A 24,118-nucleotide genomic window follows, 5' to 3' on the forward strand; every position below is an offset into this window, starting at 1 on the left:
TGTTACCCCTGTTCTTGTTAATACCTCCCGACCCCGCCTAACCTTACATGATTGAATATTTACCGCCTATAACGACTCTTTCTGGAACTATACTCACAATCTCCAAGCTCAAATCCTAGCCATGGAAAACATAATAGTCCCAAAAATATCTGCCTCTATCCTCACCGACCTCCTACACAAATTCACCTCCTTCTTCCAGCCCTCTAACCTTCTCTTCTATGGAATACTACTACTCTAATAGTTACCCTCTTCCTAATTAAATGCTTATATACAAAAATTTCTCAACATAAGCAGCAAACTAAACTTCTTGCCCTGGCAGCTCTTGAACTTCAAAATCCTTTTTCAGATGCGGGTCATCGGCAGCAAGCGCAGGTATGGTTAGCTAGTGTTGCCCACCCTCAGGACTGATCACCCTGTGGGAGCGTGGCGGGTGCAAATACCGGTTAATCCGCATTCCACCCCTCGGGAGCTTAGTGGACCACCTGCCACCCTGCTAAAACCCAAATGCATCTCTTCTACCTCCTTCTAAAAATAAAAACTACTCACCCTTGGGGAGTGTGGCTAGCGCAATACTAGTTAGTCCGCGTAAGCCCCTCGGAAACCTTGCGAACCAGCCTTCAATAACGCCCCTTCCTCTCCGCTCTTTAATTAAATACAAGGGAGGAATTGCTGCATATATTTGTAACTGTTGCCTCTTATCTGCCTTAACATGCCCTAACATATCCAGACATCTCTCGTTCTTGCAAGCCTTGCTATTCTAACCCCCTGCCTAGCAACTCCTGAACATATATCGCACCACCTTTTCACCTCTTCTTCATTAGACCATGTACACTCCTCACCTCACCACCCATTATAATATTCAACACACCTCCTAACCAATCCACATCCTATACGACACCATACTAGCTGCCCATCAAAGTTTCTTCACCCCTAATTAACTCCCCCTCACCAACCCTATATATTCTTTGTGCTTCCTCCTGTCGGGGTCTTAGCCTGTAAGCCTTGCCAGCCAGCTAAGTCCCGCGAGCCCTATGCAATAAATTACTACTATTATTCTTTAGTCTCAGTTTATTGTGCTCGTGCACCCTCCAAACCTTCGAGCCCCGTGGTCTCGGCTGACGCCACTCTCCAGCCGAACCACATCCGAGGACGAGACCCCAGTGCGCTCGGGCTAGGCAAGCCCCAAGCTGCACATCTCCGTGGAGATAACTTAATCAAGTTCCCAACCTATAGTACTTAGGGAGGATTAGAAGAAATGGTTGCTCTCACAATATTGATTAGAATTAAAACATGGCCTTTCCAGGGTACATGCATCCTTTCAAACCAGCACAAGAAGCCATGACTCTCTGATTTTGTAACTCAAGTTAGACTTTTGTTCACTTGAACTAGAACTATTCTGCTTATATAGCTCAAACAAGAATTTAGTAGACTGCCTATCTATTATACTTCTAGGTACCCCATGATCTACCAGCCAATGCCACAAGTCTCTGCAAGTCAGATTATTTTGACTCATGCTTTGAGTCTGTTGTCCATTGTGATAGCCATGCCCGCCTTGTCTTTGCTGATTAAATGCTGCCACCTGGCTTCTGCCAACTCGGGTCTGATCTTTCCCATTGTGTTTAGGGATTCTAGCTCAGTGACAGCAGTTCCTATAGTAATATCTGACCTACTGAGAAGGGCAAGTACAGAGCTCTTCAGGGATGATGGAGCTTGTCTCATAAATTTATTTCTTACAGTCCTGGTAAGAGGTGTGTCCTCCAGACATTCCTGGGGTGTATGAGCAGACTTTCCATGATAAATCTTCTCTAGCATTCCAATCCATCTAAGCCGCTGGATCCCCTCATCTACATTATACCGGGGAAGTTCTGGTATTTCAACCTCAGGTAATGCCAGCCACCTTTTGATCCATGTTTCAGCCAACCATCCAAACAAACTGTTAATGCCCTTTCTAACCCCTCAGGCTATAATGTTGAATGCAGAATCTCTGCTTAGTGGGTCCATATCAACAAATTCAGCCTGATCCAGCTTTATATGTTCCTTCCACTATTATCCCACACTCTTAACATCCATTCACATACAGGTTATCCTGATTTCTGCCTATATAAATTGGAAAGCTTATGAAGCTCTTTTGGAGAATAGTGTATCTCCTGATGGGTGACATTTTGTACCTCACCTTCTGGGGCCTGTTGAGACTTCAGTCTAGTTATAGGTCTGGAAGAAAAGAGGGGTGGTGGGGGTGGGTCATGAAAAGAATTAAAAGTGTCTTCCAAGCCAATTAATTTAGAGCATTCTTTTGCAGTTTCATCTAGTGAAACAGGATTAATCACTCCAGGCAGAGGAGCAAAGGCTATTTCCCCATGGGGGGTAATTATGTGCTTCACAGGCACTGAAAAGTTAATCCCTTCAGGTGGAGATTGGGTGGCAACTCCTCAGGTCTGACTGGAGGCCTAGAAGCCATTTGCTCAGAGCAGACTCGAGATGGGGCAGCTATGTCCTCAGGGAAGTCCACTATAGGGTTATCTAGAAAAGGCTCAACACAATCTAGGGTTTCAATGTCTCCACAGCCATCATTATTAATCCATATGTTGCCATTGCATTTCTCAGGGTCCAACCCCTTTTTGATCAGTGCCCTCATTTTAATGGCAGACACCATGCAAGGTTGAGATTTCAGTTTACATTGTACAGCTGCTACTCTAACAATGAGACTCTGAGTCTGATTTTCAGAGATCTCAAATCTGCAGCTGCAAAAAATGAAATTTTCCTTCAGGGCAAACATAGAAACTTTTACATCTGTCATAGGACATATAAGCTTCCCATTTGAAGCCTTCAGCTCATCCCTTTCCTTCATCAATGTACCCAGCATATCTAACAATAACCAGCCAACATCTTTATACCTCTTAATTCCATAAAACTCTGTAAAGATGTCAAAAACATTATCATCTGAGCCTTGACTTGTATAAGTATACAATTAACATAACCAAATGGTGATATTTTGACTATCTCTTTTGCCAGCTCACCACATGGACTGGCAGTGCCATCCTGATTATGGGAAGCAGAGTCATTAATGGTTTTGAGTCTAGTCAGAGTAGAAAATCAATTGTAAAAACCCATTTTTAAGATTATGTTCCTCAAGAACCACTCCTTGTACCAAGCTGTATTAGCTAGGTGTTCTAGTCTCCTAGCTGCCAGAATGCAATATACCAGAAACAAAATGGCTTTTAAAAGGGGAAATTAACTAAGTTGCTAATTTATGGTTCTAAGGCCATGAAAATGTGCTAATTAAAGCAAGTCTATATAAATGCCCAAATTAAGGCACCAGCAAGGCCAATTATGTTCAGGGTTTCTCTCTCAACTGAAAAGGCACATGGCAAACATGGTGACATCTTCTAGCTTCTTCTCCAAGTCTCTTACTTCAAGAAACTCTCCCAAGGCCATTTTTTTCCATTTTCAAAGGTCACTGGCTGGAGGACTTTGTAGCTCTCTTGTCTCTGCTTTTTTCATCATTCTCGTGATTCTGCTCTTTTGTTCTCTTGTCATTCTGAAGTTTTCTCCAAAATGCTTTCTCTTTTAAAGGATTTTGGTAAACTAATCAAGACCCACGTGGAATAAGTGGAGTCATGTCTCTCTCTATTCAAGTTAATACCTGCAGTTGGGAGAGCCACATCTCAATGGAGATAATCTAATCAAGTTTCCAACATACCATGCTGAAAGGATTTGAAAGAAATGGTCGCTCCCACAAGATTTTATTAGTATTAAGGCATGGCTTTTCTAGGGTACATAAATCCTTTCAAAATAGCACAGTTCACCCTCTGGACCTTACAAAAGACATGTTTCTCCCATATTTTTATATGTATCTCCTGATGGGTGACATTTTGTACCTCACCTTCTGGGGCCTGTTGAGACTTCAGTCTAGTTATAGGTCTGGAAGAAAAGAGGGGTGGTGGGGGTGGGTCATGAAAAGAATTAAAAGTGTCTTCCAAGCCAATTAATTTAGAGCATTCTTTTGCAGTTTCATCTAGTGAAACAGGATTAATCACTCCAGGCAGAGGAGCAAAGGCTATTTCCCCATGGGGGGTAATTATGTGCTTCACAGGCACTGAAAAGTTAATCCCTTCAGGTGGAGATTGGGTGGCAACTCCTCAGGTCTGACTGGAGGCCTAGAAGCCATTTGCTCAGAGCAGACTCGAGATGGGGCAGCTATGTCCTCAGGGAAGTCCACTATAGGGTTATCTAGAAAAGGCTACATTCACTCCATCAAAATATCAGAAATCCTTAAGGCATTTCAGTAACAATACAAGTACAATACAAGGTTAAAATCAGTACAAAATTTCATCAAAGTCAACTACAGGCATGGACAGTCCTGTGGTAAATATTCTCCTTTGGCTCTGGACCTGTAAAACTCAGAACAAATTATTTGCTGCCAATGTACAAAGGAGGGACAGTCATAAGCTACATATTCTTGTTTCCATAGGGAAAAATTGGAAGGAAAACAGGGTCACAAGACCCAAGAAGTTTTGAAAATCTGCAGAGCAAAGTCCATTAAATTTCAAAGTCTGGGAGTCATTTATCTTCAGGGCTTTAGAAAGCAGCAGTCCCACCATTTCCAAGGGCTTATGCAGTGGCCTGCCTATCTCTGAATTTAACCTTGGGGGACATTAGGGAGACCACTTTTTACTCAGCTCCACACTCTCCAAGCAGCAGGGCCACACCCAGGCTCTCTGCCATGCCCGAATCACATTCTCAACCCTTCCATGTGGTGGCCGCCAGGCTCTCCCCAATCCCCAAGGAATGTGATGCATCCTCCAAGGCCTGAGGTGGTATGACTCTTCTACAGCAGTGATGGGGAAGGCCCATCCTCTGTCTTTGGGGCAAAACTCACCTTCTCCAAATTCTTGGGTGGGTCTGTTCTCCTGGCCCAAGATTTCTTGACTTTAGACTTTAGCTTCCATAGTTCTGCTGCTGACATTATTTTACCTTCACATTGTCCCTTTTCTGAGCACCCCAGTCGAAACTGGTAGTGGTTCCTTTTATACAGGTCCCAAAGCACTCTTGTTGGCCTTCTATGTAGCAAGCAAGGATCATGCCCATCAAACAACAATACTTTCCACAAATCCTTCCTGGATAATTCCATTTCCAATCCTGGCTTTTTTTCCTAATGGCTGACTGGCTCCACATTTGGCTAAATCTTCACGTGGGGAACTATTTTCTGGGATCTCCTTTTCTGGAAGCCCAGAATTTTCCAGAACATCAATTTCTGGGTTTTTTGTTCTTTAGAGTTTAGTTCTCAGCTTATCTCTTTCCTGTTGCATTTCACTATAAGCTGCAAGCAGAAACCAAGCTGCACTTTCCACATTTAATTTGGAACTCTCTTCTACTAAATATCCAAGTCCGTGGCTTTTAAAATCTGCCAACAAATTTTGAAAAAAAGTGTGAAAAATAGGAGCAGGGTCTCAAGGAATTAAATGAAAACATGAAGTGCATGAATATACATGTTATGGGTGTCCCAGAGGTAGGAGAGTATGGAAAAGGAGCAGAAAAAATAATGGAGGAAATTGTCACTGAAAATTTCCCATCTCTTATGAAAGACACAAAACTGTAGAATCAAGAAGCACAACATACCCCAAACAGAGTAGATCTGCATAGACCTCCTCCAAGACACTTACTAATCAGATTGTCAAATGTCAAAGACAAAGAGAGAATGCAGAAAGCAGCAAGAGAAAATAAGTCCATCACATACAAGGGAAGTTTGATAATACCATGTGCAGATTTCTCAGCAGAAACCACAGAGGCAAGAAGGCAGTGGGATGATATATTTAAGATAATGAAAGAGAAAAACTGCCAACCAAGAATTCTATAGCAAATAAAACTATCCTTCAAAAACAAGGAAGAGTTTAAAATATTTTTAGACAAATTGTCACAGGAGTTTGTGAATAAGAGACTGGCTCTACAAGAAATACTAACAGGAGCACTACAGGCAGATAGGAAAAGACAGGAGAGAGAGGTCCGGAGAAGAGTTTAGAAATGAACACTATGAGTAAGGGTAAAAAGAAGGAAAAAAATAAGATATGGCATATAAAATCCCAAAGACAAAATGGTAGAAGAAAATACTGCCTTTACAGGAATGATATTAAACGTTAATAGATTAAAACCCCCAATCAAAGACATAGACTTGCAGTATGGATGAAAAAACATGAACTATATATATACTATCTGCAAGAACCTTCCTTTAGACCCAAGGACAAAAACATATTGAAAGTGAAAGGTTGGAAAAAGATATTTCATGCAAGCAACATCCAGAAAAGAGCAGGGGTAGCTATTCCAATATCTGACAAATGCAACATCAAATGTAAGACAATTAGAAGACACAAAAAAGGACACTATGTATTAATAAAAGGAACAATCCATCATGAAGACATAATCATAAATATTTATGCACTGAGCCAGAGTGCCCAAAATACATAAGGCATACACTGACAACACTGATAGGAGAAGTAGACACCTCTACAACAATAGTCGGAGCCTTTAATACACAGCTCTCATCAATGTACAGATCATCTAGACAGAGCATCAACAAGAGATTTTGGATAATATGATAAATGAACTAGATTTAAACAGATATTTACAGAGCATTACACCCACAACAGCAGAATACACATTTTTCTCAAATGTTCTTGGATCCTTCTCCAGGATAGACCACATGTTAGGTCACAAAGCAAGTCTCAATAAATTTTAAAAGATTGAAATTATACAAAACACTTTCTCAGATCATAATGGAATAAAGATGAAAATCAATGAAGATGGAAGACCAGAAAGTTCACAAATATATGGAGGTTAAACAACAGACTCTTAAGCAACCAGTAGGTCAAAGAAGAAATGAAAATGAAAACACAACATATCAAAACTTATGGGATGCAGCAAAGGCAGTGCTGAGATGGAAACATTGCCCTATGCCTATATTTAAAAAGATGGAACAAAAATCGAGGAATTATTTGTTCACCTGGAGAAACTAGAGAAAGAACAGCAAACTAGCCTCAGAGCAAAGAAATAATGAAGATCAGAGCAGAAATAAATGAAATTGAGAGCATTAAAACAATAAAGACAACCAACAAAACCAAAAGTTGGTTCTTTGAAATCAATGGACCCTTAGTTAGGCCAACAAAAAGAAAGAGAGAAGATGCAAATAAATAAAATCAGATATGGGACAATGAACATAACCACTGACCCCACAGAAATAAAGGAGATAATGAGAGAACACTAGGAACAACTATATGCTAATAAACTAGACAACATAGATGAAATGGACAAATTTCTAGAAAAGCATGAACAACCAACATTGATTTGAGAAGAAACAAATGACCTCAACAAACAAATTATAAGTAAGGAGACTGATTCAATCATCAAAAACCTACCCCCCCAAAAAAAGTCCATGACCAGATGGTTTCACATGTAAATTATACCAAGCATTCAAGAAAGAATTAGTACCATTACTACTCAAACTCTTCAGAAAAATTGAAGAGGACAGAAAGTTACCTAACTAAATCTATAAAACAAAGATCACACTAATACCTAAGCCAAAGATACCACAAGAAAAGAAATCACAGGCCAATCTCTTTAATGAATACACATATAAAAATCCTCAATAAAATACTGACAAATCTAATCCAGCAAAACATTAAAATAATCATGCACCATGACAAAGTGGGATTCTTTCCAGGTATGCAAAGCTGGTTCAATACAAGAAAATTAATTACTGTAATAGACCACATCAATAAATCAAAGTAGAAAAAGCACATGATCATCTCAATTGATGCAGAAAAGGCATTTGACAAAATTCCAACATCCTTTCTCCATGAAAACAATTTAAATGATAAGCATAGAAGGGAATTTCCTCAAAATGATACAAGGAATATATGAGAAATCTATAACTAAGATCATACTCAATGGTGGGAGACCGAAATCTTTCCCTCTAAAATCAGGAACAAGACAAGGATGCACACTGTCACCACTGTTATTGAACATTGTGCTGGAAGTTATAACTAGAGCAATTAGAAAAGAAAAATAAATAAAGACATCCACATTAGAAAGAAGTAAAACTCTCAGTGTCTACAGATGACATACTATATGTCAAAAATCCAAAGAAACCTACAGCAAAGCTACTAGAGCTCATAAATGAGCACAGAAAAGTGGCAAGTTACCCTGCATGGTTTAAGAATTTTGGGGGATTAATGGCCTCTGTTTTCCTTCCAATTTTTACCTTCTGGAATAGGAATGTTATCCTACTCCAGCCCTTCCTTTGTATATTGAAAGTGATAACTTGTTCACTAAAATATCACATGTCCACAGATGGAGGAGACTTGTGCCCCATGACAGACCACACCTATAACCAATTTTGATGAGACTTTGTACTTAGTTTTGTTTCTGAAATGACTTAAGGATTTTGGGATATTGTAATTGAATGAACTTATATTGCATGTAGAAAGAGCATGTCTTTTTTATGGCCAGAGGGTGGAATGTGATGGTTTGATGTTGTGTACACCACAGGAAAAAACATGTCCTTAATATAATCCACTCTTGTGGGTGTGGACCTGTTGTAAGTAGGACCTTTGATGAGACTATTTCAGTTAAGCTGTTACCCACCTTATTCAGGATGTTTCTTAGTCTTATTACTTTATCCTTTGTGAATGAAATGAATACAGAGACAGAGTGAGAAAGAGAGAAAACCACGGGAGCAAGAAGCTGAAAGAAACAAAACCTGGAAGACAAGGGAGAGACCATCAGATGCCATCTTGTACCTTGCCATGTGGCAGAGTAGCCAAGTATTGCTGGCAGCTGATCTTCAGGAAGAAAGTATCACCTTGATGATGCCTTGATTTCAATATTTTTCTGAGCTCTAACCATAAGCAAATAAATTCCCATTGGGTAAGCCCAATGCAGTTCATGGTATTTGCTTAGAGCAGTCTAGGAAACTAAAACAGAAAGGTAGAATTAAGTCTCTCTATTTGCATATGACTTGATCTTGTATGTAGAAAGTGCAAAAGAATACCCAAGAAAACTAAAACTAATAAATGAGTTAGCGAAGTCCTGGGGTGCAAAGTCATATGCCAAAATCGACTGTGATTCTATATACCAGCAATGAACAATCCAAGAAGAAATTAAGAAAACAATCACATTTACAACAACATCTAAAGGAATAAAATATCTAGGAAGAAATTTAACTAAGGATGTGAAAAAGTTGTATACTAAAAACTACAAAACACTGCTAAAAGAAATTAAAGATCTACCTGAATAGAAAGACATCCCATATACATGGATTGGAAGACAATATTGTTAAAATTTCAATATATCCAACATAACCTAGATTCAGTACAATTTCTATCAAAATTCCAGCAGCCTTTTTTATAGAATTAGAAAAGCTAATCATCAAATTCATATGGAAGTACAAAGGTCCCTAAATAGCCAACACAATTTTGAAAAAGAACAAAGTTGCAGGACTCACACTTCCCAATTTCAAAACATGCTAGCTACAATAATCAGAGCAAAACGAACATGATTGCTGAATCATTAAATTGATATTTCCTTTAGTCTCTAGTATCTTAGAGCAGCTAGATGTAAAAACCTAAAATTATGAAATTGTAGCCCATGCCAAACTCTGAAATCTGTTCTACAACTAATTATTGTGCTGTGCTTCAAAATTTATTGCTTTTTTGTATGTATGTTATTTACCAAAAAAGAAAAAAAACTGATTGTGATGATAAAAAAATTTATTCAAAAAAATAATCGAAGTGGTGTCTAGCATTAGTATAGACAAATAAAACAATTCAATAGAATTGAAAGTCCAGAAATATGCCCACTCATCATTAATTTTCAACAAAGATGCCAAGTACAAGCAATGGAGAAAGAGTAGACTTTAACAAATGATGGGAAAACTGGGCTCCAAATGCAAAAGAATGAAGTAGGAATCCTACCTCATTCTATATGTAAAAATTAACTCAAGAAGGATCAATGACCTAAATATAAGAGTTAAAGTCATTAATATTTAGAAGAAATCATAGAGGCAATTCTTAAGGACCTGGTATTCAACACTGTATTCTTAGATATGGCATCAAAATCATGAGCAACAAATTAATAATAGATAAATTTGACTTCATCAAAATTAAAATATTTTATTTATCAAAAGACAATAAAAGAAAGTGAAAAAGAAAATCTACAGAATAGGAGAAAATACTTGCAAACCATTTATCTGATAAGGGCTTAATATCCAGAATATAACGAAATCCTACAACCAAACAACAAAAAGACAAACAAACCAATTAAAAATGGGCAAAGGATTGAATAGCCGTTTTTTCAATGTCTCAACTTCATTAGCCATTAAGGAAATCAAAACAATGGATACCACTTTACACCCAATAGAGTGGTTATTATTTTTTTAATTGAAAATAACAAGTGTCAGAGAAATTGTAATGTGAGTGCATTGTTGGTGGAAATATAACATGGTGCAGCCAATGTGTAAAAGAATTTGGAAGTTCTTCAAAAAGTTGAACATAGAATTATCATATGACTCAGAAATCCCACTTCTACGTATATACCTAAAGAAAGTGAAAACAAGATTTCAAACAGATACATGGACATCAACATTTATGGCAGCATTATTCACAATAGGTAAAAAGGGAAACAACCCAAGTATTCATCAACAAATGAATGGATAAACTAAGTGTGGTACATATGTATATGGAATATTATTAAGCCATAAGAAGGAATGAAGTTCTGAGACATGTTGCAGCATAGAAGAACCTTGAAAACATTATGCTCCATGAAATAAACAATGCACAAATAGACGAACAATGAATGAGGTGATTTTTATGAGTATTTTCATTTCCTAAGCTAGTCAGATACAACGAAATGTGTTGACTTAAACAATGGAAATTTATTAGCTCACAAGCTTATCGTTTTTAGGCCATGAAACTGTCTAAATCAAAGTATCATCAATATGATGCTTTCTTCCCAAAGACCAGCTGCCAGTGACCCTTGCCTCCTCTCCCACATGGCAATGCACAAGGCAGCATCTGCTGGTCTCTCTTCTCTTCTGGGATTTGCTGCTTTCAGCTTCTTGCTTCCATGGCTTTTCTCTTTCTCTCTCTGTATTCATCCTTTTTATAGTGGACTCCAATAAGACGATTGAGACCCACTCTGGGCCATGCCTTAACTAAAATAACCTCATCAAAAGGTTTTACTTCAACAGGTTTACACCCACAGGAATGGAGTAGCTTTAAGAACCTAATTTTCAGGAATACATACAGTTACAAACCACCGCACTCCCCCCTGGAACCCAAAGAGACATGTTCTTTCTATATTCAAAATACATTCATTACATCACAATATTTCAAAAGCCCTTAGATCATTTCAGAAATAACTCTTAGTACAAAGTCTCATCAAAATCGGTTATAGGAGTGGTCTTTCCTGGGGCACAAGTCTCCTCCATCTGAAGACCTGTGAAATTTAGTGAACAAGTTTTCTGATTCTAATATCACAAAGGAGGGGCAAACAGAGGATAAACATTCCTGTTCCAGAAGGGAGAAATTGGAAGGAAAACAGAGGCCAGGAATCCCGAACAATTCTTAAATCATGCAGGGAATACTCCATTAGATTTTAAGGTCTGAGAGTTATCTATAAAATGATGTTTTGTCCTCCAGACCTGATGGAGCAGCAGTCCTATCCTTTCCAAGTGCTTGTACAGTAGCCATGCTTTCCTCCAAACACTGGGGCAAAGCCTCCACCTTCTTTGAGCATTGGTTGATGGAAAAAATCTCTGCAATCCCCGGGAAATGAACTCTGCTCTCTGGGAAAACTGAGGTGGTGGCCAGACTCTCCACAATCTCTGCAGCACAAGCTCAATGCTTTCAATAGGGTGGGCTGGTGGCCAGACTCTCTGAAATCCCTGATGAATATGCTCTACCCTCTATGAACACTGGGGAAGCAGCGCTTTTCCTGAACAATGAGGCAGAAGGCCAGCCTCTCCTAGTGCCAGGATATATTCACCCTTTCCACACACATGGATGGGCTCACTCTTGTCCCAAGATGTCTTCAGTCCAGACCTCAGTTTCCATGGCTCTTCGTGTGAAATGATTTTTCTTCAATCTGTTCCTTTCTTGTCCCTTTTAGTCTGGCTGACAGTGGTTCTATTTATAGAGATCACGAAAAAAACTTGTCAGTTTTGCATATAGGACAGAGGGGTCCACACCATCATACAAAAGAACCTTCTACAAATCCTTTCTGGATTACTGCATTGCCAATTCTGACTTGCACTGAGATGGTCAACTGGACCCATGTCCCATAAAACCTTCACATGGAGCACTATTCTCTATGGATGTGCTTCACAGAAGCTTAGAATTTTCCAACACATCAATTTCTGGTTTCTATGTACCCAGGAGTTCAGTTCTCAGCTTATCTTTTTCTCTCACATTTTACTATAAACTGCAAGGAGAAACCAGGCTGCACTTTCCACACTTAGCTTTGAAATCTCTTCAACTAAATATCCAACTTCATCCCTCTCAAATTTGGTCTTCCATATGACATCAGAACTCAATTTTTCCCAGTTGTCTGCCACTTTTTTAAAAAGATTGCCTTTCTTCCAGTTTCCAAGAGCACATTCGTAATTTTTGCCTAAGGCCTCATTGGAAGCACCTTCAGTGTCCTTATTTCTACCAACAGTCTCTTCAAAGCAACCTAGGCCTTTTCTATCAAACATCTCACAATTCTTCCAGCTTCAACCCATTACCCAATTCCAAACCCATGTCCACATTGTTGACATTTGCAATAGTAACGCTCCACTCTCCTGGTACCAAAATCCATTTTGGTTTCCTAGGCTGTTTCAGCAGGTGCTTATGAATTATGTTAGCTTAAAAATGGGAATTTATTCATTTATAGTTAGAATATAGGGAAAATGTCCAAATTAAGGCATCATTAAGATGATGTGGTCTTCCCAAAGAATGGATGCTGGCAATCCTTGGCTTCTCTACCATATCACAAGGCACAAGGTGGCACCTGCTAGCTTTTCCCTTCTCTTCTGGATTTCATTTCTTCCATAGCTTTTATTCTTCCTCTCTATATTCACTCTGCTTATAATGGACTCCAGTGAGTGAATTAAGACACACCCTGGGCTGCACCTTAACTAAGTAACCTCATCAAAAGGTCCTTACAATGGGTTTACACTCACAGAAATAGATTAACTATAAAGACATGATTTTTAGGGGTACAGTTCCAAACGACAATGAGTTATCCAGAAACAGCAAATTTGCAAGACAAAATTATATTAGAAGTTACCAGGGAATGGGGGTGGGGGGAGAGAGTGTATGTTTGCTGAATATGAAGTGTTTTTAAATAAATTGTTTTTTAAAAATAATGTAGTTTTTTTAAAAGAAAGAAACATTTCTTCCACAAGTATAGACCTAAGAAAAGGAAAACATGGCCAGAAACTAGAATATATCCCTAAGGGCATGTGGCTAAGAACTGAGGTGTCTACCTGTGCAAATTGCTCAATGTATTTTCATTCTCACCACAAGGGCAAATATTTGAAATATACTTGTTCTATTCTAGTAAACAATGGTATTTGAAAAAATAACCATAATTTCTTCAGGTCTTCCTTCTCTTTCCTCCCTCTTGGGGAAAGGACCTAATGTCTGGTGAAGAGACAGCTACTTAGGGGCAGAAAGTGGCCAGGGCTCCCCAGGCAACAAAGTTTCAAGTCTGCTTTATGAGCTGTTTGGGTAGAGTCATCAAGGAAGCCATAAAAGATTATGTTTATCTTCAGACACAAGGGTTATGGGGAATGTGGGAATGCTTCCAACAGCCTAGTGGTTATATCTGTGTTTTCCTTCCTGCCCAAGGCATTCACCATTAGGAATGCCACAAGTACAAGCTGGCTTCCTTACCTCAGGATTTGAGGAACATCTCTTTTGATCTAACTTATTGGAAAGGAAGTAGAGTTTCTTTATAGAAGGGAAAAAATCCAAAGCAAAGCCAGAATAAAAAAGCAGAGAGAAATTAAAACCAGCATCATGAGGGTATGGAGAAAAATAATACAGGGTTAAAAAGTGATAAATAGTACCAAGAAGAGCCAGACCTCAGGTTGCCTTTCCAAGGGTGAATTCGGAACATCTGCAGTTACCTACACTTCCTGGCAAAATAGAAGTCTGCAAGGGTACCAGCAGCTCATTCACTGGTATTTGCTGGGTAGAATAGAGAGGGCATAGACCAGCCTGATATGAGTGACTCAAAAATAGGCTGTCTTCCTTAGGTGTGTTGCCAAAATATGTGGAAAGTCTTCCAAGAACCCTACACAGCTACTCCACATCAGGGGATTTAAGTTAGATTCACTCAAACCACCAGAATAAACCTGAACCACCTCTTGAGAGGCAATTTGGTGGAGTAGACGGTAAACTGTATTACGCTTCAGCAGAGCAATCAAGCTTCACGTCTGGTACTTACTAGCAACTTGGAACCACATTAAACATCTCTAAACCTCATAAAATCATTGCTATGATCAATAATGACTGAACAGCCTCCTTCACAAGGTTGTTATAATAATCTACTGAAATAATGTGAAAGTGCTTTGTAAAACTACAGAAGTTCCACAATGTAAGGTATTATTAAGGATTTTGATGTCTTGGTCCAAAAAAATTAAAATGTTGGGAACTACGGATTGTAAATATGCCAAGAGCAATGAAAACAACTTTTTTAACTGGACTTTTAACTAGGTTCTCAAGGAGAAGCACAAAAGAATAGACTTATCCTTGGGACACATAGTACTGAGAGAGAGAAAGCTGAGCTTTACTGGGTTGCCATCTTTTATACCAAAGGGAACAATTTTCCAGTATTAAAGCATATGGCTAAAATTATTGAGAAATAATCAAAGCCCAAGAAATCTGAAGGAGCTAAATAGTCTCTTTCTTGGAACTCCATGCCTAAAAAATTATTTCTGAGTCCTATAAAAACTGAGACATTTGATCCCAGGACCAATATCAGGACAACATAGAAGAATGTTGTTTTTTAGTTGGGTTATCCAGAAAGAAGACATTGAATTGCAGTTAAGAATGCAAGAAGTTTATTGATAGGAAATGTTTGTGAAAGGTGAGGAAACAGGAAACACTTTGGAGTATGGAAAGCCTCAGACCACAATGCAGACCTGACAGACTCAGCCAATTCAAAACAGAGCTTTGGAGGAGAGATTTAAATGAAAGAAATCCCATTTTGGGCAGAGATGGATAGACTTGAGTACCTCCACAATGCTCAGTCATTGGCTGGGGGCTGTCCAAGAAGAGCATGGTCTCAACTCAAAAAAGCTGAGGTGGATCTTGAAATACTAATAGTTTGAAAACACCAGCCAACTTCACTCCTTGCAGCTGATCATCAAGCAGTGCACATCCATGACTTCCACAATGTAGAATAAGAGAGGTGCCAGGGGACTGAAGTTATTCAGACAGACTGTGGGTTGTTAAATGTGGCATCTAGACCCCTAGGACCAGGCAAATCAAAGCAAAGCTATTAATATTCTCCTCCTTTCTGTTGGCTGTCTTGCAAACTTCCTCAAAGCTGAGCCATTCACTTCTCTTTTTAATTGAAAAAGTTTAATTAGAGTGATGAGGAAAAACAGAAACGATGCAAACATCTAAATTCAAAAGGAAAGTGGGGTCACTACTGATCACATAAATAGGATTATAAAATAGTAATAGAAACAATTGATGGGCAGACAATTAGATAAGCTGGATGAAATTGACAAATCTCTACAAGCACACAAATTACCCAAACTCACTCAAGAAGAAACAGAAAATTCCAACACATATAAACAACAAAGAGTTGGAAACAATAATCACAGCTATCTTAAATGGATATGTGTTTAGGACCAAATGGTTTCACTGGTGATGCCTATAAACCATTTTTTTAACTTTTTATTGTATAATATAACATACATCAAAACAAAGAAAGAAAGCAACAGTTTTCAAAGCACTCTTCAGCAAGTAGTTACAGGACAGATCCCAGAGTTTGTCATGGGTCACTACACCATCATCTCAGATTTTTTCTTCTAGCTGCTGAACCATTCACTTTTAAGTCTTCCAATATTTCTGAAATTAGGAAGCACCTTATAATTAAGGTCAGAAGAAAACTGTCAGCCTCAGGAGTTCTCACTGCCTGTGACTATGAGAATTTCACAATATGCAGAAGAGATTAGTTCATCTAAATGTCACTGCAGCTGAATGTTAATTTTTTTGTATATTGATTTTTAATCCCTAATTTTTACTTAAAATGAGACAGCATATGCTAGAAACTGCTCTGGGTGTTTGAGACAAAAATTTATGTCGTGATGGAGTGTATATTGTAAAACTGTTACCAGATTTTGAAAATTTGTCACAAGATCTGGTTGACTTTGAAGAGAAGCTCTTTAACTACTAGTAACAACTCAATAAGAAAAATGAAGCTATGGCTCCAACCAAAGAGAACACGCAAGTAAAATCTGTTATGTTTGGTGTGGCAGACAAACATTTGGAGACAGTAATCTGTGCTTTTGTTACACCTGTATTTTCCTCTTTCCATACCTTCACCACTAAAGCAAAGAGTTAATCCCTTTCTCATTTCCTCAGGGGAACAATGTAGCAAGTCAGAAAATAGATATGGCCTAAGATATAGGAGATCTAAGCTCCACTTCTTGGCAGTATTCAGGGGAAAAGAACTGCAAGTCTTCAAAAAGGTGCATATAAAGGCATAGCAGGCCACTTTACAGACCAAAGCACATGTTCCAAATGAGACTTGAAGGGATCAATAAACAACTGCACATGAGAGGCCATAAGAAAGAGGAACAATGAGGTCCCCCTGAATACCTGTATGAAGCAAAGATTCAGATCAAACGGAGGAAAACTATACCCTATCTTTAGGGGGAAATATATTTGAATTACAGCTGATTTCTCACAAGAAACTATAGAAACCAGAATGAAGTGGCACCATATTTTTCTATAGCTGGAAGTACTGAATTGTCAGCCAAGAATTCATTCTCTACCTAATTACAATAACATTCAAGATTGAAGGGGAAATCGAGACATTCTTAGGTAAGGGTAAAGTGGCAGAATTTTTCACCAACAAACCTACCCTAAAAAAAATTGGCTAAAGGAAATTCTCTAAACATCTTCGTTTGCCATACTGCTATGACAAATACCACACAATTGGTTCAATTGAACAATGAGAATCTATTGTCTCATGGTTTCGGAGACTAGAAGGTTCACTTCTTTCCAAGGTTGATAGCTATCTAGTGCTAGTTTACCATAATTCTTGGATTTCCTGTTACATGGCAATGTCCTCTCTTTTCTTTTCTATGTTCCTGCTTATGGCTGCTACCTAAAGCAAAAATCATAACACTATCTGGTGTGGTTCTCAAGGTATATAGAGGAAATCTTTAAGATAATTATATTATAAATGTCAGAGGGTAAAAGGACATAAGATTTCTATACTCCACTCAAACTGGTAAGCTGTTGACACCAATAGACTTTGATAAATTATGTATATAAAATATAATGCCTAGAACAGCCAAACCTTTGATCTTGAGTCTTGCTCTTGTGAAGCTTATGTATGTAACAGAGACACTCAGCCTACCTATAGGTATGCCTAAGAGTCACCTGCAGAGGACCCCTTTTGTTGCCCAGATATGGTCTCACTCTCTCTAAGCTCAACTCTTCAAGTGAAACCATTGCTCTCCCCTCTTCATGGGACATGACATCCAGGGATGAAAGTCTCCCCAGTGGCATGAGAGATAACTACCAAGGACGAATCTGACCTTGACACCACAGGATCAACAATGCCATCCTAACCAAAAAGAGGAAAGAAGTGTAACAAATAAGGTATCAGTGGCTGAGAGAGTTCAAATAGAATCAAAAGGCTACTCTGGAGGTCACTCTTATTCTTACACATGCTTCATTTAGACGTTGTTACCTCTCATAGCTTGCTGAACCCAACCAAAACCATTCCTGTCAATCCTAAAGAATGCCTAGGGCATTATATAAGATTCTACAAATGTTCAATGCATTAGGGTAACTTTCCAGAAATCTACAACCTACAAATGGTTCCCTGGACCAGAAAAATCATGAAATGCAAGGGGGCCAGCCTCTCCAGAACATCAGCTATTTCCATCCCCCATCCCATATTATCAATAGCCCCTTCCAACATAAAAAAGTTAGAATGGCCATATCCTAAATAACCCTAAAGAGTGGGTGAAAGATCAAAAAGTGATGGTGGAGTTAAACAGAGAATGTATGATTTAACAAATGAGTATGATTGCTGAATCATTACATTGATGTTTGTTTTCGTTTCCAGTATCTTAGAGCAACTAGAAGTAAAAACCTAAATTGTAACCTATAACAAACTCTGAAATATATTCTATAACTAATTGTTGCGATGTGCTTTAGATTTACTGCTTTTTTGTATACATGTTATTTTTCACAAAAAAGAAAAAAGTCTACTCTCACAATAAATGCACAGCTATATGATGACATTGTAAACCATTAAATAATAATAATAATAAAAAGTTAAAAAAAGAACCCTCAAAATTCAAATATAAAAAAAAACATGAATGAATATTTCATGGAAGGGATATACAGATGGCTAATAAGCATATAATTAACCATTGGAGAACTACATTTACCCTAATCTTCCCACCAAGACAATCTTTAGCAAAACTCCCTAATTCTGCCGAGATGATACTCAGACCTCACTCACTTCTCTTTGTCCCTCTGCAGGCACCATCTTTGTTTGTGCTCTCTTATATTCACCAACTGCCCACTGGCTTCTGAAAACTTCACTCCTGGCCCCTCCCAGAAAGACAAGCAAACTCGTTTTCTCTCTTTCATCCCTCAAAGGCTCTCTATTCCCAGGTTAGCACTCTCATCTACTCCATTCTGTGGGCTTTAGCTTGATGTCAGGAAGACAGTGATAAAAAGTTAAGTCCTATTAGTTCAGGCCAGCCACTGAGAAGTGAGGCAAGGTGGTAAAGAGAAGAGATGCTTTCAGACGTAGGGGAGAAGGTCAGACAAAGTTGGATGCAGGCAGAGGGATCTTTCTCCCCCCATCACACCACAAAGTCCCTCCCCTTCTCTTGTTCTCAGATCAGCAAGAAAAGCTGAAGCATGGAGTAACCCACATGTGGTTCCCTAAGCAGCAAATATCCCTCACTTTTCAAATCAGTGTTAAATGTGCTATTTAAATGTCACAAGTTAACCTCTAGTTATTTCACAAATAGGGTAAAAGTGGAGCTGTATGGCTAGTTAAGGGGAAGGAGAAATTATCCACTGCAGGGGAGGGGGAGTGGTGTGTGTGTGTGTGTGTGTGTGTGTGTGTGTGTGTGTGTAACCCATAGGGACAACTATACCCATAATTAAAACAGTGAAGGGTGGAGGCCTTCAGGATCCTTTGAAACTCCCAGGTGGGACCCAGGTCGGACATACATCCTGCATGAACCTTTCCTGCCCAGCCAGGATATCCTGTGTTTGTCCAAAGACTACACAGAGAAGCCCCGACCATTGTCCTTCCCAAAATCTGCTAGTGAGATCCTCCCCAGCCTGAGGCAGCCGCCCCAGTCAAAGGAAGAGTAACTCTGGAAACGGTGTTATCAGCATCCTCCATAGATTTCCTCACCTCCTCCCCAGCCTCATTAGCCCCAAGCTCCTTAGCATCCACAAACAGAAACCTGGGAAACTGGAATGGGGTCAGCACCTCTGAAGCCAGCCCCCTCTGACAGCTTCCTCCTTTGCTTAGACCTGCCTCTCTGCAGCCCTTAGTGGGCAGCTGAAGGCTGCAGCTGGAATCCAGACCTAGAGATGGAGTCTCAACGGGGGCCTGCGGCTGCTGCCCTCTGCCCGGGTTGGCTGGCCCTACTCCTGTGCTTCTCAGCCCTAAACTGTTCTTTCTCCTCACCAGCTTCTCTCTCTCCTTCTCTGGTGTCCCACGTCAGAATCAGCTACAATTTTGGAAGGACTTTCCTCGGACTTGATAAATGCAATGCCTGCATCGGGACATCTATTTGCAAGAAGTTCTTTAAAGAAGAAATAAGGTCAGAATCTCAATCAAATAACTCTGAGGGGCAAAATTCTGTTCCCTTCATGTGAAGATGTCCAGGAGTTTGTTGAAAACAAATCAGAATGTAATTTATGGGTGGCTATTGAAACAAAGCCATTTAATCATTGGGGTAATAATTTGAAGCTGAGGGTGTGGGGGCAGCAGGGAAAGTATGAAGCCAAATTCCAGTTCTAAATGCTAAATCCAGTCTCCTTTTTAAGTGGGAGCTTAATTTTTTTTCCTGTGGGCAGAGTAGTAACCTGAGACTATTGGGTTTATGAATTAATTTCTCATCATGGGAGGGAAATAAAATTTATGGAACACCTACTATCTAACGAACATTTTAAAACTATTTTATTTGCTCCTTACAACCATTCTGGGAGTTAGAGCTTTGCACCCAATATTCAGGTAGTTAACTGAGACATAGCAATATGAAGTGACTGATTTGCCCATGGTTGCCACCGAATAAGTAGCAGATCTGGGATTCAAACTTGGGAAGTTTGCTCCAAAGTTTCTGAACCAATTTTCTGTTATGAGATGTTGCATTGGTCAGAGAAAAACTCAAGCTAAGTAAACTATAATGCACATGGCTGTCACCAAAGAATGGTGTCACACTCTGAAATTCAGTTCTATTCAACACACAATCAGAGTACCAAGGCCTGTCAGGTGCTCTTGAGACAGATACTATAACTCTGGCCATGGCCTTCCAGAGAGTCAGGTTTGATGTGATGCAGGTTGGAAGCAAGGTGTAAAGGATCTCTGGGAAGTTCCAGGGAGATGACATTAATTGCAAATGGGGACCAAGGAAAGGGTCCTCCAAGGGGAGGTATTCTGAGCAAGGCCTTAAAAGATGAGCTGGAATTTAGTGGAAGGGGAAAGACCCAAGGCTAAAGGCCCACCTTAAGCAAAGTCCCAGAGATGTGGGAAGAGGTAAGATTACCTAGTGGCTGGATCATGGGGTGCGTGTGGGAGGCGTAGCAGAGGAGAAGGTTGGAAGGGTAAGATGGAGCAGGGGGCCTCGAATGCCATGCCAAGCAACTTGGACCTTGATCTATAGGCCAGTGGTTCCCAGCCTTTTCAGTACCAAAGGCCCCCTGTAGTATGCCCTTTCTTCTCCCCCCACCAAGGACCTCATGCTTGTAAGATTTGGTCACCAAACCATAATTTTACTTCCAAGTTATATTAACCAAAGATGTATGATTATTCAACTGAATTACTAAACATAAATAAGTAGAAAACAGCAATCAGAAACGTTAAACTCCTTTATGAAAGTGTATGTGAATTTTTCCTGTCAAGGCATTTTTTAATATTGAAAAGTTGAAAGACCTACAGTTGGGGAAGCTCTGTTGCAGGCAATGGTGAGAGTGTTAAACTGGGTAGGGGCGAATGAGAACTATGTTTGGGAAAGATCTTTTATAAAAACAAGGTGAAGGATGGACTGGTGTTGCTGGCACAGGAGGCTGGGAACCAGTTCTCCAGGTACAGGAAAAAGGTCACCAGGAACACAGTAGGGCAGGAAGTATTCAAGTCAGTTCAGTTATAGAGTCGCTTTGTTGACCAACTCAATGAAGATTTCCCACCCTGGTAATAGGAAGGAGACCACCAAAATGCAAGTGAAATAGTGATGATTCCTCTGAGAAAGGAGAGGATGAAAATGTGGAGAGAAGAAAATTCAGGACTTCAACTGAAAGAGAGCTCCAGATTCACATTCCTCTCCAGATTAAGTAAACAAGCGTATCTGAATCATACAGTTTATTCCTCACCAAGTGGAAATAAATGAAAGTTTTCTCACCAGACAAATATTGGCCAAATTCAGAAAGCAACTCCTCAAAGAAGTTTGTGTCCCATTAGTGTTCAAGCTATGACTTCCCCTCCCCTAGAATTTATTGTCCATATGAACCTGAAAGGAAAGTACAGATGCAAACAGGAAAGCACCCAGAGAGGCAGATTTGCATTTATATCTCTTAATGTTGAGAATGCACAAAAGAGCAGATAGAAGCAACAAAGGGGCCTGAGATTATGAATTTTCTCATAGTCCTTTTCTCTACATTTGAATAACTTTATTTCTTATTATAAAAGTAGTATCTATTTATTTTAGATTTTTTAGGAAATATTGATTAAAGAAAGTACAAAATAAAAGTTACATATATTTCTTCCCCCAAGAGATTGCCACTTTGTTAACATTCTAGCATATATCCTTTCCACTTGTTTTATAAATATGGATTAAAAACTTTTTTCAACCAAACTGTGATCATACTATGTAAACTCTTGTAAATTTTTACTTAGCAATTTGTCAGGAATGGCTTATGACACCATTAAACATTCATCCACAATTTTATTTTTTCCTTCTTTTTTATGGTAACATATATATATATAACATAAAATTTGCTATTTTAACTATTTTTAAGTGTAGAATTCAGTGGTGGTCATTGCTTTTACAATGTTGTGCAGCTATCAGCACCTTCCATTACTAAAACTTTTTCATCACCCAAAACAGAAACTTTTACCCATTAGGCAATAACTCCCCATTCTCCCTCTTTATAGCCCTGGTAATGTCTTTTCTGTTTTCTGTCTCTGTGGATTTGCTTATTCTGGATGTTTCATATAAGCGGAATCATACTATATCTGTTCTTTTGTGTCCAGCTTATTTCACTTAGCATAATGTTTTAAAGTTCATCCTCATTGTAGCATGTGTCAGAATTTCATTCCTTTTTAAGACAATAATATTCTATTGTGGAGATACACCACATTTTGTTTCTCCATTCGCCATTGATTTTCATGGCTTCATAGTGTTCATTTGCATCAATCAACGGTAATTTATTGAGCTAATCTACTATTGTGAGATATCTAGGCTTTCTCTCCCATTTTTCAATATTATAAACAATTCCATGTTGAACATACCTGTGTCTAGACTTTTGTGCACATTATGGATTTGTTCCTTATGATAAGCTCCTGGAAGTGGAATTTCTAGGTCAACAATACGGCAAATTTTTAGAATTTTTATATACATTGCCAAATGGATACTTCTACCTAAAGAGCTCACTTCTTGCACTACTCACATTTAATATTAGATATTTAATATTACTGTCATTTTTAGTGTGTATTGCTTCTGAGCTGAGCCTTTTCTTCAGGTTTATTCACCATTTGTATTTCTTCTTTCTTAAATCGTCTGCAAGCTCACAACCTTTGCCTCTTGTTCTAATAATTTTTGTTCACCTTATTCTTGTTGCTTTCCAAATACTTCTCCACTTTTAAAAAGGAGTGCAGTGATAATCCTAGAAGAAAATCTATTGAAAACCCACAGACGTATGGCCAAGCAAGGATTAACTCCCCCAGACCTCACTAAGGATTGGACAGACTTGTATCTGAACAGCAACATACAACAGATGAGCTTCCCAGGTTAGGTGGGTGTGCTGAAGGCACATGTTTCCTAGATGAACGTCACCTTGTCTTCTTTCCCTTGTCTTTTCTTTGGTGGGAATGCTATTGCACCCTATACTCAAACATTGACCTTTGAAAATTTCAATGTTTTCAGTACCAATTTTCCCATGCCCTCTATGTTGACTTTTAAATCCTGAAAGAAAAAGTAAAAGGAAGCTAGAAAGATGAATAAGCCTGATTGGCATGATGTTTGTATGAAAATACACCTATACATGAAATTTCCAAGTGATCACACTAAATAGCAAGATCTACCACAATCGGATTAATCAGTATTTGTGTATGTGTAGGCAGCAGGTGAATTGGGGGAGAAGACCACTTAGGGATAGCATTTCTCATCAGACTCATTCTTAGGGTTTTCTAGGCTTTTAACAGGACTGATACTTTACTTCACCTTCCTTACTATCCACATTTTGTCTTACATCCTCACCTTCACTCCCAAATGTTTAAATACTTGCAACTGAGCAGTGGAAGGCTCACAGTAAAATAAGTAAATCATTAGGCTTGAATTTTCCTTCTCTTCCCCCTTGCCCCTTGTCTGCCCCCTCTGCCTCAGAAGATGATAAAATTATTCCTTTATCTCACTTCC

At 39.0% G+C, this 24,118-nt stretch overlaps 1 protein-coding gene across 1 annotated transcript in view; it reads left to right on the plus strand.

Moving 5' to 3' along the window:
* The first annotated feature begins 19,807 nt into the window (after positions 1-19,807).
* The window catches only part of DIPK2B (divergent protein kinase domain 2B), a 68,434-nt gene continuing 64,123 nt past the window's right edge, over positions 19,808-24,118 (plus strand). The window contains exon 1 of the mRNA XM_077147042.1: positions 19,808-20,086. Coding sequence (XP_077003157.1) covers positions 19,854-20,086 — 233 coding nt within the window. The 5' untranslated portion in view covers positions 19,808-19,853. The remainder of the gene's footprint in view (positions 20,087-24,118) is intronic.

Source organism: Tamandua tetradactyla, chromosome X, assembly GCF_023851605.1.
Source record: "Tamandua tetradactyla isolate mTamTet1 chromosome X, mTamTet1.pri, whole genome shotgun sequence".
Lineage (NCBI taxonomy): Eukaryota > Metazoa > Chordata > Mammalia > Pilosa > Myrmecophagidae > Tamandua > Tamandua tetradactyla.